The following is a 16,011-nucleotide window of genomic DNA, read 5'->3' as shown; positions in this document are numbered from 1 at the left end:
ATTTGGACCATTTCACTCGGCCGTTTCCACGAGAGGTCACTCGGGGCACCAAGACCACGTTCTCTCCGCGGTTCTCGGTCGCCTCTGAATATTCATTCACGGGGAGTCGGCCCTAGCATGACTTGGTTGGTCGCTTTAAATCGCCCTGCCGTGTTCACCTACCTGCCTCCTCCCTCCTTACTTCGCATTCCCGACTTTGTCATTGCACTTGCTTCCCGCTAATACGGCTGTCGCGATGCTCCGGTAACTTTGTACCCTGATTTCGAAACACACTTGGATATTCAGAAACTCGCGCGAGTGCCAATCGATATGTTCATTTATCCGCTTAAATTAATTTTCTTAAATTACCTCAAGTAATTAAAAAAAGTAGAAAGTAGGTTGATTGTTTTGAAAATAAAATTCTAATATTTGCGATTATCAATCAATAGATAGTTTATAAAAGTTATACAGTTTTGCGCGAAAGCAATTGTATAATTAATGTCAAACATTATCTTAATTCAGAATAGCAAAATTATAATTTTCATACAATACAAGTTTATATTTTCAATTTTCTATACATTTTTTGTATCAAGTTTAAATCTCATATTGATTGATATAATTTTGAAATAAAGAAAAATTTCATCCATGTATACTGTTGTGTACCAGATAAAATATATTTTTAATTTTTCTTAAATTGTATGCGAGATAGAATATTCGATTGACTTTGTAACAGATACATGCACGGTAGAAAGTAAAATATTATGATTACGACAATTTTCAATTCGTAATAAGTTTACTTTCTGCCTCTGTGAATGCGTAATTGCTCGAGTTAGTAAATATCATTCCCCAGATGTTTGTTTCGTGATCTATTTCTAAAAGAAGTAAATTCAGAAAATTGGATGTATTTCTGCTGCTGAGTTTGATTTTAAACGTAAGAGTTTGTCAATTTGCGAAGCAATTAATTATGCTTCGATTATTTTTGAAGTTTATATACAGTTTATCAAATCGACACACATTTGCATTTTGATTATTAATTTTTCGATTATATGCTTTAATTAAAACGGCTATTCGGAGAAATAAAGAGAATCGGCTCCAAAAGTTTTATCATATTATCGGAGGAAAAACAGAAAAACTGTATTGTATTATTACATTCAAAATGCGCATAATATGATTTATTTTGATAAATGCATAATGTGATTTTTACCAGTTCCAATTTTTGCCATTTTCCGCAACTTTATATTCGTCGATTTCATTTTTGTTGCTTATTGTTATTTTTCTCCGTTACGAGAGAAAAATAGAGAGAGAAGATAAAAAGCTGTAACATATAATTCTGAAAGTTTGCGCTTCTGTAATTGAAGTAATGCAATATTAATATGCAGTTCCGGAGTGTGAGATATCACAGATGTATCGGCTAACATATTATTAACTTCACTTCTGAGCATAACTTCCGCTGGGAAAAGCTCCTTTGTGCTGAAATTAATTGATAATTACTTACCTATGAAGGAAAGGTAGTGAATTTATTTATCATCGTTATTATAAATAGTAACATAGAAAGAACGTTAATAACTTGGGTACAATTATTTTATGGCTTCCTTAGAGAGAGGCAAAAAGAAAATGCACGACATTTTTTCCCGGATGTCATCTTTAAGGAATATTTTTATTTAATGACACGATAAATTTTACGTCAAAAAAGATTGCCACGAATTTGAGCCTCGGACTATTTGAAACGGAGAAATCAAATGTTTCTGGAGCGTAAACAATATCACGGTGACAGACTCGACAATTCATGCGAATCTGAATTTATGAAATTTAGAATCCACGAAATTATATATATGATTTTTTTAAATAGAAAATATGCAATTATAATTAATACTTTGCATTTAGTTTCACTGACGTAAGCGTATTTTTTTATTACTTAATATTTTTGTTTTATTTTATTTACTTTTTGTTTTTTTATTTTTTTTATTTAATTATTTTTTATTTTAGATTTTTATTTGTTGTTTAAAAAATTTTTTTCTTTTTATTTTCGTACTTATTATGTTCTTTTTTACTATTTTATATCTACTTTTTATTTTATCATTTATCATTAAACTTTTTTTTATTTTTACTTTTTTTAATCAGAGATTGATTTAATAGAAATGGGAATCGAAAAGGGAATTATTCGCTAATATTGTGCATTTTAGATTTGCTTAGTTTTCTCGAGTTATAATCACCATTTCACACATTTCTCGAAATAAATTCTATTTATATGCGATTGTTTCTGCGACAGGGTGATGGGGGATGCTTTGAAGTTTCGGCATAGCCGCACTTTGAACGAAATCGACGTTACTTATTAATCATTGCCTACCTGCTGGCTGAAAGACCACTGATAGTCTCATTCATCCGCTCTGTCGTGGATATCTTTTGCTCGCTTTGGCCGTCTTTCAACTACCAGACTTATCTTCTCCTTCGCCTTACACTTCTTTTTCTCTTCGTCTTTCTTTTTTTCCACTTTTCGCTTCACAATGTGCACATTTGAGCGGGATTTGGAACGGAAATGATATCTAAGATAAAGTTAGAAATGAAGTTATAAATGTTATAACCGTGAGTTATAACAATGAGCTATAAGAGAAAAATTATGAATGAGGCACTTGTCATTACAAGTATTCGATTCACAAGTAAAAGCAAATATTTTACAGTGAGTAAAGACAGGTATAATTCTGTTTTTTATATAAATAACTGTACAAACGTATATAATTATGAAAAAGCATATGTAATTATAAAAGATAATTATAGGGAATTGTAAGGAGTATAAAAGATTTGTATTCCTTATTATAACCGCATTGCGTTGTGTCTACACAATTTCTCTCTTACTCGCAGAAATTAATAAAACTTAACTTGAACTTGAAACACGAATAATGTATAGCTCTGTTATCTTTTAATCTTCTTTTTAAATAAATGTAAATGAAAACATTTATTCTACAGTGCGCTTTCTATGATTTCTCTTTGAATGTTATATAGAATGATAGAAACGGAAAACTAGAACGAGAATATGATTAGAAACGGTATATGTGATAAGTTAATCGTGTGCCTTTCTTATTACATATGATACAAATAATAGACTGGGTCGATTCCAACATCCGAGATGCACAATAGCTGATGATATCGGTTAATATTTTGATGACTGCACCAAAAGTGTAGTGTATATAGAATAAAAAGATTGGAATATAAAATAAAAAGTCAGATAGATATAGATTTTTGAAAAAGTAGATATTAATAATAACAATGTATTTTGTCAAAAAATTAATTATTTACAGCGTAATGTATATTTTAACGAAAAATATACTAACTGTATATTTTAAGAAAATATTTCTATTATTAAATATAATATAATTTTTTTAAATTATTTTTTTTTATTATTTTTTATTTTTTGTTGTTTCTTTATCATTCTTTACTTTCTTTGTTATTTTTATTTATTATACATAATAGACATTACAAAATAAGATCTTTTAATTAATTTTGAATCGGCTTTATTTTCGCTAAAATTTAACTTTGGAGGAATTAAATCGGCTTTATCTTCATTAAAATTTAACTTTGGAATTTTAATCAGAATTAATTAATAACGCAAGAATACGCTTTATTCATTAAACAAAGATTATGTTCTTCGATAAATCTTAAGCTATTCCTTCCTCTGCCCCCTTCTCCTTCATTCACATAACGGAATATTACCATAATAAATTAAATGCAACGGTTTTTGTATCTTATGAGATATTTAAATAGAAATGAAATTAGAAAATCCAGTAGATAGTACAAGTTATATATGCAATTATAATCATTCGTGATAATGTAGAATTAATCGTTGGAACAGCTTTTGCAAAAAGTTCGTGTTTCTCATAGTAGGAATGTTCTATAAATACTGTTTAGTACAGACATATTTGCACGTATAAATATAAAAATTTATCCGTTAGATATTTCGGGAAATCAAACTCTCTTGAATCTGGAAATTACCGGTTTAACGGCAATTTGGTGGAATATCAAATACCGATATGAATTTAGTTATATCTAACTACATCTTGAAATCCTGGTCACGCGAGAATTAACTTTATGTAGATTATTATCTGCATTCGACATCGGACGATCGTACGTTCGATCGTGCCATTTTCCTCCGTTGGCAGCTTCAATGTCTCTCCGCCCTTTTAGCGTAGTGCACGAGAATGAAAAGAAACTTTTCCACTTTTCCAACGACTCGTTGAAATCAGAAGTAGCAATTTTTGCGAATGTGAAAATTCGCCGGAAGCGGAAAAATCGAGAGAACTAGACTTGGCGACGAAATTGACCGAAGTTATGAGACGAAAACAGATAAGAAGATGGGGGATACGCCATCAAAATGAGAGAGAGAAGAGAAAATTTACCGAGTAAATAATTATTTTAGCAAATGGGACAAAATTCTCTTGGCTGGCTCTTTTTCTCCCTCATCGAACATTGACATAATCTATTCTCTGTCAAAACTTGACTATGATATCTTTCTATATAATTCGATAAAATCTCAATAGGAAATATTATTTAAATGTTACAATAAGTTTAGTATAAACTTATTTAACAAATAATTAAAAAATACGATTTTGTTGTCTGTACTTTTAAAGTGCAATTTATCAAAATTTTTATATTTATTTTTTAACATTAATTATTTATTTCGTGTTAAATTAATAATTAGCATTTTATTTTTATATATGTTTCATTTTTATTATATTTATTATAAAAATTTCATTACATAAAAACAATGATTTTAATTTCCTCTTAAGCTTTTTCAATACGATAATATGTAATGAAATTTGTCGCATATTGTTAATAAAATTTTGTATTTTTTTCAAAAAATTAGAAAAATATCAACAAAATTGTTATTATTGCTTTCTATATTTTTTCCAATTTTAATAAAATAATTTCACACGTAACAACGTTTCTTTGTGTGCGATTACTTTGCTTTAACTCAATTTAAAAATTTCGAATGTTTCATACATATAATGAAATATATTTTCGAAAAACGTGTAACCGAAATAACTGTTGTAAGAGAGCACAAAAACCTTTAATTAAAGTCCTTTCTATTACAATTTAACGTCGTTTAATGATAAATAAACGCTATTTTTAAATTGAAAAAAGGGGAAAAAGAGAGTTACACGTTCTCGACGAGAAAAATGTCGCCGCATGCAGTCTCGGATGCCGTTTGTTTCTGCCGGAAGGAATAAACGACGAGGAGCGCACGCGTCTATCTTTGTTGCTGCAACAAACAGACAAGCGGACAAACAAACTGGTGAGCGTGTCGACGAGAAATCCTTTAGGATTTCAGCTCGAATTTTCAGTTAGAATTTTCGTCGAAAATTACACGTAAGACGGAGAGAGCGGCTCGCCGCTCGACGCTGTTTTTACTTTGATCGCCGGCTTGTTGAACAGAGATTAATCGCACTGCTACGCTATCTACGGTCCGAGCAATCACGCTCTCATACCGCCATTTGTGCCATTGCCGTTGCTCTTGTTGGAGCAACCATACACGCACAAAGCGCATGGATAATTAAACCGGTGAAGGGGGAAAGGGGGCCTCGGCTGCAGCAACTCGCGTTCTCCATTTCCAGTAGGTTGTTGGTCAAAGTTTTACCCACGAGAGGCTACGCCTCGCGTCTCTCGCGACTTGCCTTTTCACCCTTCCACCCCCTTTCGTGCACCTCTTGCTCTCGCTTTATGTTCTCCGCCCGTTTTTTCGAGCGCATCGTAAATCTTTGTTGATGTTACACCCTACATATGCATGTACATAGTTAAAAAAAGGTGTGCATCGTTAAAATGCGTGGCACGAATTTTATATTTTGTTTGCAACAGTTTTGAAAGCTCCATAATTCCGCTTTCGCTCTTTTTGATTGTCTTTTCTGATAATTAGCGAAAAAGTGGAATTTGTATCATATCGTGCGTGCACACTCCGAATGTGAAGATTAACGCTCAAATTGATGTATTATTGCAACAGGATAGGAATGTATTGCGAGATAATTTAGTAAATAATTATTTGACTGGGAGAAAGAGAGAGTAAAAGAGAGAGAGAGAGAGAGAGAGTTTGGATGTACTCTGATATTTATCAATTACGATGTTTACAATAATAACCTATCTGCTAAAGCTCGGCATATTTACTACATATATGAGTGTTTTACAAATAATATTGTCGTCAAGAATGTAATCCGAAATAACGTCAAGATAGCAATTAAACAAATTAAAATAATTAATTGCGACAGGAAATAAACAATTATGGAATAACGGTAAATTCAATAAAAATGAAGTTTTTGCGTAACACCTACATCTCTTTGTATTTCGTCTAAACATTGTTTTTCATTAATGATATACAGTAAATTATATATATTTATGTATACATGTAACATAAAATATTATTGGATATTATAATATTTGAAATAATTAAATTAATTATATATAACATATATATTTATTGCGCAGCATATTAATTATGCAATATAACCGAATATATTCCAAAATTTAGTATCCTATATACATAAATATATAATATATACTATATAATTTCAATAAAATATATTAATAAATTTATAATAAATTTATTAAAATTTATTATAAAATAATAGAAATAATAATAAATTTATTTAAAATATTATGGTGTAAAATATTAGGATTCTAAGTAATTAAATATCAAATTTTGTGCGTGCGTGTTAAAGATCAACAATTTGAAAATTTTCTTACGAATGAAAACCGAATACATTAAAAGGAGCTTTATTCGCATAATTTATTTGCTCTCAGCTAAAGATTTAAAGTATAATATATGCAGTACATGTATAAAGATATAATTGAATACAATATTGAGAGATTAGCAGCCAAGTATTAAACATCGTTTATTCCCGAAATAAAGAAAGAAACATAATTTTTTACATCAACAATTTTACTCCGCGATGGATCTAACAATCTCGAGTTCCGAAATTGGAGTTGTAATCGCGCAGTTCCTTTGCGGATTCCGTGTCTACATATCCGCTACATATCGTGCATCTGTGCTATGTGGAAAATTAGATATCTTTCTCTGCATCACACATCGAGAAAGAGACGGAGAGCTAAAGAGAGAGAGAGAGAGAAAGAGAGAGAGAGAGAGCATCCGGCGATCGAGCTGGAGAGCTTTCCCGTTGTTTGTAAACGCGCGAATGGAGTTCGCGTACCGTCTAATGTAAGAGAAAGTCTCATTTTCGGTGTGCGTGCACACGGAATCGAAAAGCGACGACTGCTGCTGCTGCTCGGGACGAGACGCTGCAGGGAAGTGACTCTCTCGATCTGCAACTCGTCTGTCGTATCTCTCGCGAAAGTAGGGCGAGCCACGCCTTGCACGAGGCGCGTTCTCCCTCGCTCTTGCAAACATCACGGCAAACACGACGCGAATCCGCGGAGAAACGTTCATTTCTTTTTTTTTTCCTTCCCCTCTTTCCTCCTCCCTTCATTTCCGTTCTAACGTGATTCACGATCTGATTTTATTAGATCGCTCGAGCAGCTTCGTTGCCGCAAAGTGATCATGAATTTGTCATGTGCCAGATGTCAAGTAATGCGCTTTGTCCTATCGGAATATACGCGATATACAATTGACGATTGTATCGCGAATCAATTGATCGAGATTAATCAATACTTGAACAACATTATATGCAACTATTGTCAGTTCTGATCCTCCTGGCCTTATTGTCGCGCTGCTTATAAACCCGCGTGAGTGAATTGACGTTTAGAGTTGATTGTTGGAATTTTGCTTCGTTTACTTTGGTGGACACTTTCGGGAAAAACATGACGAGCGCTCCAAAATTTGGCCCCAAGCACTTATGTGCGAGAGCTTTCGGAGATTGGTTGTTTAGAAAATGCGCAGCCACTTTCCATGTAAATTTTTATTAATCAAATTCAAGCAGTAATTGAGCTTCCCTTAAATATCTGAAATTTAATAAATTATTAAGAAGAGAAAATCAATTTTTATTATGAAGTTATATAATTCTTTAATCTCGGGAATAGCGCATTAAATATGAAATATAATTAGCGTTATAATTTTTGCATGCAATTCAGATGTAGACTTTATACTTAGAAACTATGCAATAGTTTCTAGCTTCTCTAGGGAAATCATTCATAATTTTTTATATATATATATTTTATGTATCAATCTAATAAGACCAATGTTAAAACAATTGTTTGATCTCTCTTGGACAGATTACGTAGCTGACTGAAAAAGCGACTGAAGAAAAATTACTTTAGACGCATTTTGATATGAAAACACATTTTTTTTCCCAGCTACACACCTCACTATTTCAATATAATATTATGGAACCTTGGCTGCATATTTTCTAAACATCTTATATACGAAAATACACGAGTATTCGATACTTTACGTTAATCTTGAACGTACTCCAGGTAGTAAGACGGTACTATACTACGGCCCCCGGACAAATAGAAACTCGAGCTGGCGACCTCTCTGCATAATGCATAACATTGTCGTCTTCTTCATCGTCGTCGTTGCAGTCGGTGGTCGTCTACCGTTCCTTCGTTAGCCTTTTATCCTACCTTGTGCTCTCCCTTACTTATTCCAAGTAGTAGTTTTCTTCTACGAGAAGATATGCATATACAAGTTTTGCGCGCGCGCACCCCCAGAAAAAGAGGACAAAAACCTATTCCTCTCCGTTTCACCTCCGTTCTGTAAAGAATACATGCTTTCAATTTGGAGTACCGGTACACACAGTGCATTGCGCATACGCTAAAGAACTCAATTTTCTCAAAGTAATATATTATCTTGGATTCCGCGATGCAAATTCCTACGTAATATGATGATACTGTTAGTGAGCAATAATCAAATAAAATAATAATAAAAGCGTTTTGCCATAAAAACGACATATAAGGGTGGTTAAATATTGGGAAAATATTATTAATTAATGATTTTTAATTTTAGATAATAATTTTATTAATATAAATATTTTTCTTTATTTATTTATTTCATTAAATTATTTCATTATATTAAATTTAATAACAATGTGATAATTATATGGAAAATGAAGGTTCAATGGCCGTAGATTCTTTTTTGTAATCATTTTTTTACGTGCATGCATTCGTATAAAATATAAAATGTAAAAGTAATTATATGAAATGAACGTATATAACTTGTTATTCTAATAATATAATTTTATGTTAATTTAATTATACAAATGTACATGTATCGATTTTGTTGTGTAATTACAGAAATGACAATCGGTGGAGGCGATAATGAAGCGTGAAAGTTATCGTTGATTCGGATATCCTGCAGGACCATTTGTTTCCAGGATGGATGCGTCGCTGCAAATTTTGACTTTAATCAGCTTAGCTGCGCAAAATGTGGCTTGGCCGCAGGACCCCATTCCTAGACTGCACATCAAACATCGTGAGTAATATTTGAACAGAAACATTCGTCTTGCAACGTTTTAATTAAGCATAAGCAGTCAATTCATTTTCACATATTATTGAGAACTGCATCCGTTGTTAGATATTGAAATTTTGGCTTAAAACTTACTTTTTTAGACCATTATATTGAAAAAAAATGAATTAAACAGTAGAAAAAGGAATTAAATAGTAAAAAAATGAATTAAACAGTAGAAAAATGAATTAAACAGTAGAAAGAATTGTAAAAGTATTTCTTTATTTTGTAATAATATATACAGATTTAAAAAGCAATTTGTATAGAAAAAAAAAATTTTCATGCATAGACTTTTCACATATGCTTGAATATAATGGCAACTTAAATAATATTATATTAAATATTTATTTATTGTTTTGTATGATAATATTGATCTCAGAAATGATAACACATTAAGCAATATGCTTTGACAGTTAGTTGCCATCCATTAGTTTCAATATCTACCACAAGATAATCTCTGTTAAACTAGTACTTATAACCGCGGCAAATTGGATTGGAAACTATCATGGAATTAGTGCTATTTAGTTATTAATTTACTGCTCTATTCTCAATTTTAGTACCAAAAGTTATTCAAAAAGATGTGAAAAAGACAGCTTAAGAGAACTCTGTTTAATATTTCCAGTCCAATAAAAATTATATGTGAAATGAAAGTAACTGTAGATTATATATAAAATGAGAGTAACTATAGAGAATTAAGCGTTCAAATACTTTTTTAAAAAACAATTAACAGATATTTATCGTAGAGACATTTAATATCATAGTTTTAATTATAAATCATAGATTAATATGGAAATCATAAATATAATATAAATATAGAGAAAGTGCGAATAATGAAAAACCTATATTTAGGTTTAAATATTATATATATGTATACATATATAATGAGATTAATATAAGAACTTTGATTGACCGTTATCATTTTTTCATACACACATTAATATTTAATTTTGAATATTGACTTTTTGAATATAATTAATTATGTATAGGTACATATAAGTCTTTCCAATTATTACCAAATTACATCGACAATTTGTAAAGATTTTTGATAATTGTGTGCCAAAGTAATTCTAGAAACGTAAATGATGTAACTCAATTTTTTTTATTTACATTACAAAAACATAAAATGTGCAAATATTTATTTGCACATTTTATGTTTTCAAAATAATTTTACACAAAAATATTTCGCCAAAATATTTTTATCAGAATATATTGTATCATCCCGGCTTGTAACAGTATTTCCTACCGTCATTTTTTATGCAAAATTCAGAATCATTAATATCGTACAGGAAGTAAGAATGGTGGATCCATATTGCGCCGTTGATAAAAGTAATTAAGTAAATTTCAATATTCGCACTTTCGCTGCAGGATTCAATAATGATCCATTACTAAATTTGGCGCGACGCGATGCCACACAATAGCCTTTTGCGAGACGGAATTTAATAAAATGTAGCCACACTTTCACCTCGCTATTTTATAGATTTATCGAGTTAGTAAATTGACAGTAGCTGGCCTTTTAGGATATATACATAGACGTTCAATTAAAATTAATCTAATCGTGAGAGCGTCCGATAGACTCACAGGTCTACCTGATCACGAATTTATCGCGCGCTATTATTTATAGCAGACGATCATTTTCTACTCTGACAATATTATAGACTAAATTTTGCAAACGTACTCTTTCTGTTCTTCATTTTTCAAATGGACTTTTACTTTTGAAAAAATTTTTATTTATAAAGAATAGTTGTCAATAAATTCAGTATTAAAATTAAATAATAATAAAATTAATAATAATAAAATAAAATAAAAATAATAATAAAAATAAATTTTAATTAAATATTAATTAATGAAATTTAATTATTAATGTATGTAAAAAGGATGTGACATTCAATTAAATTTTGTGCTACAAGTAGAGAAAGATTTAAGATCTTGAAGATTAAAGAATGTCTCGAATCGATCAAGTCGATTCGCAAACCGGTTGTAGAATTGATTTCTTTAGCGCATTGTAATCTTTTTATCTCCCAAAGATATGGATTGTAAAACGATGTGGAACACGAACAGTTTTCAATTCACTTAGACTTTATATTTCCCAAAGTTACGAGATATATGAAATAATCTTGATCCCCAATTTCGCGACAGCCACGTAAAAGTCTGAATTTATTCAGAGCATGCGTTTCTCTCTCCCTCTCTTTCTCGCACGGAATCTCCAGAGTGCTCGAAAAAAAATTGGTTAAAGTGGAGGAGGAGGGGAGGAGGAAAAGGATAGTGCAGATAAGAACACTATCCACTGGGTGGCCGTTTATCACGATCTCCAACTGGCGCCGGTTAACCCGCGACTTAATTTTCATGGAGGTGGAGGAGGGTGGAAAAGAATTGTGTGAAACGGGGTAGTAACGACGACGGAAAATGGTTGTCGTCTTCTAGATCGCGACGACCTGGGCTATTCTGTCCTTTCGAGAGGTCGCATTGTATCCGGATATGTAGTCGGCGACTTTCATACCTCTGCCTTTGACAGCGTATTCAACGCGTTGTCACAACGGGCTGACCCCTACCAATTCAAAGGCACTTGCGCGCGATGTGAGCACCCTTTCGACCACACCTGTGGATTTGGTTGTCTCGTGGCGCGAACATACCTCAAAACGGATAGGCCGATAAAGCTAAACATGGAGGCGATGTGGATATTACACAGGCACGAGCATAAGGGAGCAAAACTTAAGTGCAAGTTTTAACACGTAATTGATTGATAATTTCGACTAGATGTCGAAAGTTTTATCGTTAAATATTTTTTATCTAAATTCAAATTTCAGCTCGAGCAATTTGCTGGAAGAATTCGATTTTAAATACAGTTGGATTTTTTGTCTTTCCATTTTTAAAGCGTGCACTTTGGGGCGGTCTCTTTTTTTAATTGATTACAGTTTTGAAACTTTTCACGTCTTTCTTTTTGTGGGAAACATTTTCGGTTCTCTATATATTGCAGAGGAAATGTTACGCTCGTGACTAAATATTATAAATTTATAATGGATTGTTTAAATTTTATTGAACGATTTACATTATAAAAATGAGAAAAATATTTTGACATTATAAAAATTTAGGAAGAAAATATTTTGACATAAAAATTTGTGAAAAAAACATTTTTCATGTCTTTCTTTTTGGGAAACATTTTCGGCGTCTCACATGTAAAGCAAGTGTTACGCTCGTGACTAAATATTATAAATTTATAATGGATTGTTTTATTGTGCGATTTTGAAATTGTAAAAATTTATGAAAAAAATATTTTTCCCGAAGAAAGATGCGAAATATACGATCTGCGATAGTGCTAGATTTCTAACGCCTCTTGACAGAATTTCACGCTGTTGGCGATGATGACATTTCGAAGTGAAAACAAAAGATTTATGTTCGTGTTATTGCGCACGTGTATGCAGGTGCAATAACGTTACGACACGCGTTATTTTATCGCCTTACTACAAAACGTTAACAGACAGAGAGAGAGAGAGAGAGACAGAGAGAAAGAATCAGGTTCGACCGTGTGTGTCGCTCGGAAATTTATTTCGAACCTATCGAGAGAGAGAAAAAAAACATCGCATAGATCCTCGTCGACGTCCTCGGCCAGGTCGCACGCGTCGTAAACAAAGATACAATCGATAATTTCCGACAAATCGGGATGACGGCTTTTCGGAAGTTTACTCGACCAGAAAGAGAGGTGGATAGAGTGAGAGAGACAGGGGGAGGATCGCGCGTTGCGGCGGCGAGACACACACGGCGGGGGTTAACGACCGTTGAAAATCCGCCGCCGTGTTGGTGGTGGATTCGCCTCGGAGCTTTTGACGCGGATCAAATATTGGCGTGTGTCCTGTCGATCGGCTCGACGCGACGCGACGCGACGCCGCGGCCCGCTTTGGTAAATCCTATTGAGTATTCAATTACGCTGGAGGTACGGGTGGCAGGCGGAGGAGGGGGAGGGAAGGAGGGAATTACGTACGTACGTATGTACGTATGTACGTACATACGTACGTACGTACGTAGTTGACCGATCCAGGTGAAATTGGACTCTCTCCCACGCGATGTACACTAGGCGTCGAACAAATGCCATCAGGAAAAGGAACGTCTCGAGGGACTTTTCCGGAGAATTGAACACGAGAGCTGTCTTGCGTTACTCTCATTATTGAGTAATTGTTTTAGTTGGATTTTATTCACAAAGGAAAATTGTGTGTTCTGTTTACGCGATGCGTTTCTATCTCGTGCGATTATATTCTTTTAATCCTTTAATGTTTTATATTTACGCGAAAAGATGCCATACGAGTGCGCTCTTGTAAACAGAAAGAGAGAAAAATATTCTTGATTATTTGTTAATAATTTAATAATAATTGTATCGATACATAATTTGATGATAAATTTAATATAATAATTTTATTAATATATTTTTAATAATAAGATTTAACAATAATTTTATTGATACGTCATTTAATAATAAATTTAATATAATAATTTTATTAATATATTTGCGATCAATTGAAATTATTGAATGCTTTCCCACGCGATGTATACTAAGCATCGAACAAATGGCTGAAAAATATCTCGAGGAATTTTTACACCAAATTCCACCAGAGCTGTATCGCCTTGAATCATTCATTATTGAATATTTGCAATTGTTTTAGCTTGATTTTATAGAAGAAAATCCATTGCTCTTTTTTTATTACGGTTTTATCCAACGATTATATTTTTCAATTTCTAATATTTTATTTTATTCACGCGAAAAGATGCCACATGAATGTGCTCTTGTAAAAATTTGTGGAAAGAAAGAAAGAAAGTTATCCTAATGTATTTATTAATAATTTAATAATAATTTTATTAATACGTATATTTGCAAGAGATTTGCAGTAAGATGAAAATAATCTTGTTCTTTTTTTCGAATAGATTTCGAATAGATTTTATTGCGATGAGAGTACAAACAATTTATTGACAACTATTCTTTTATTACAATCAGTTTTAATATACAGGAGATGATCTTTTGATATCGCTGATTCTCTGGTGCGCGAAGCGTTTTGTTTTTATGAAAATAATGTGTTTAGAGACAAACGACTTGTTTAAGCATTTTACCTTGTCTTCCTATTTTCTTTCTCGAGTAAAGCGCGGTGTACATCATCTACAGAGAACCGCTCTATAAATCAACATCTAGACATGATGCGTTACTATGAAAGAGATTCATCTACTGAATATTAAGTCGTTTACAGTGTCTTGTATAAAACAGCGCGATAATATATAAATATATTTCTCTGGACATTATCTTGGAGAAAAGAAACCGCCATCATCCAACTACGTACATACGATCGGAATGTAAGTAGTATCTCGAGTCGGGTTAGGTAGATTAATCATTTGCGACGACGGAAGCCGTACACTTGACCAGCTCTCGCCGAGAGTAAGCTCGTTAGGGCTTGAAAGAACTTTGTTAAGCTTGGAGATGGCAACAACAACAAGCCATGTCTGTATTCGAGGGTCACAGTCTGTGTATTCTGCTCTACATCGTGTGTTAAATTCGCGTGCACTGAAAAAGGTCAGTTTATACCTTTGTAATAATTCCGATTCGCTCAAGTTTAAATTACTCTTCCGATTTTCCTTGGATATTGCATGTGGGTTATATTTGGACTTCGGGCTAGAAGTTTATTAAGTAATCGTAAATGTACCATAAACGATAAGGCACCCGATATAACGTATCCTCGTTGAATATGCCATCGATGATTCGCTAAAGTAATTCCGTTCTAGAGAATAGCCTCGAATTTATTTCTGCCGAATTGAACTAAATAGTTTCGATAAATTAGCAGCGAAAAATGGAAATTTTTATTTCTATCGTCCTCGGGCTTTTTTCCCCTATATCCTTTCTATTTTTTTTTTTTTTACCACGTTGAATTCATTTCGCGGACATAGTAGATTTTGAAATTTTTATTAAATTAAATTAAATTATTTTTCAATAATTGTGTGTTTTTAATTAATAATGGATATTAATTTATATACGCGTTAGATATATTTTTCTTACATTTATTTAATTCATTAAGTAAAATGTAAAAAAAATATGTATTATTAAAATCTATTATTGCGTAATATTTCATGTACCATTTACATAATTTTCTCTTTTCTAATATTTTAAACATTACTAGGAAATAATGTTTTATTCTGGAAGTTTTTATTTTTATTAATTTATTAAATTAAATTAAATTAATAGAATTTAATTACTTTTACAGTTCTGTAGCTTTACATATATTGCTTATTTCGGATAAATTATTATGTAAGATATTTTGATAATGTTATAAAAATTTTATTTTATATATATATATAAAATTTATTTTTATATATATATAAATATATATATTTTTCAAAATTTTATTTTATATATATATATATATATATATAAAATTTATTTTATATATATATAAATATATATATTTTTCAAAATTTTTCAAAATTTATTTTTGTTAAACAAAACATAAGATCGTATATATCTTGAAAATATATCTTGATTTAATGTATATTTACATAATACGTAATACATAAAATACACGTGTCATAAAAATTATCTTAAGACCATAAGTCTTTTCAGATTC

The 16,011-nt window shown here is 31.8% G+C and overlaps 1 protein-coding gene across 4 annotated transcripts in view; it reads left to right on the top strand.

Annotated features, from left to right (window-relative positions):
* Positions 1-16,011, top strand: part of LOC105252304 (semaphorin-1A) — a 204,539-nt gene that overhangs the window by 31,552 nt on the left and 156,976 nt on the right. For all 4 annotated transcript variants that reach the window (XM_011259622.3, XM_011259624.3, XM_011259619.3 and 1 more), the window contains one exon: positions 9,208-9,385. In XM_011259622.3, coding sequence (XP_011257924.1) covers positions 9,289-9,385 — 97 coding nt within the window. In that variant the 5' untranslated portion in view covers positions 9,208-9,288. The remainder of the gene's footprint in view (positions 1-9,207; positions 9,386-16,011) is intronic.

This window comes from Camponotus floridanus, unplaced genomic scaffold (genome assembly GCF_003227725.1).
Source record: "Camponotus floridanus strain SB8 unplaced genomic scaffold, Cflo_v7.5 scaffold139, whole genome shotgun sequence".
NCBI classification, from domain to species: domain Eukaryota; kingdom Metazoa; phylum Arthropoda; class Insecta; order Hymenoptera; family Formicidae; genus Camponotus; species Camponotus floridanus.
This window is presented reverse-complemented; position numbering and strand designations above follow the sequence as displayed.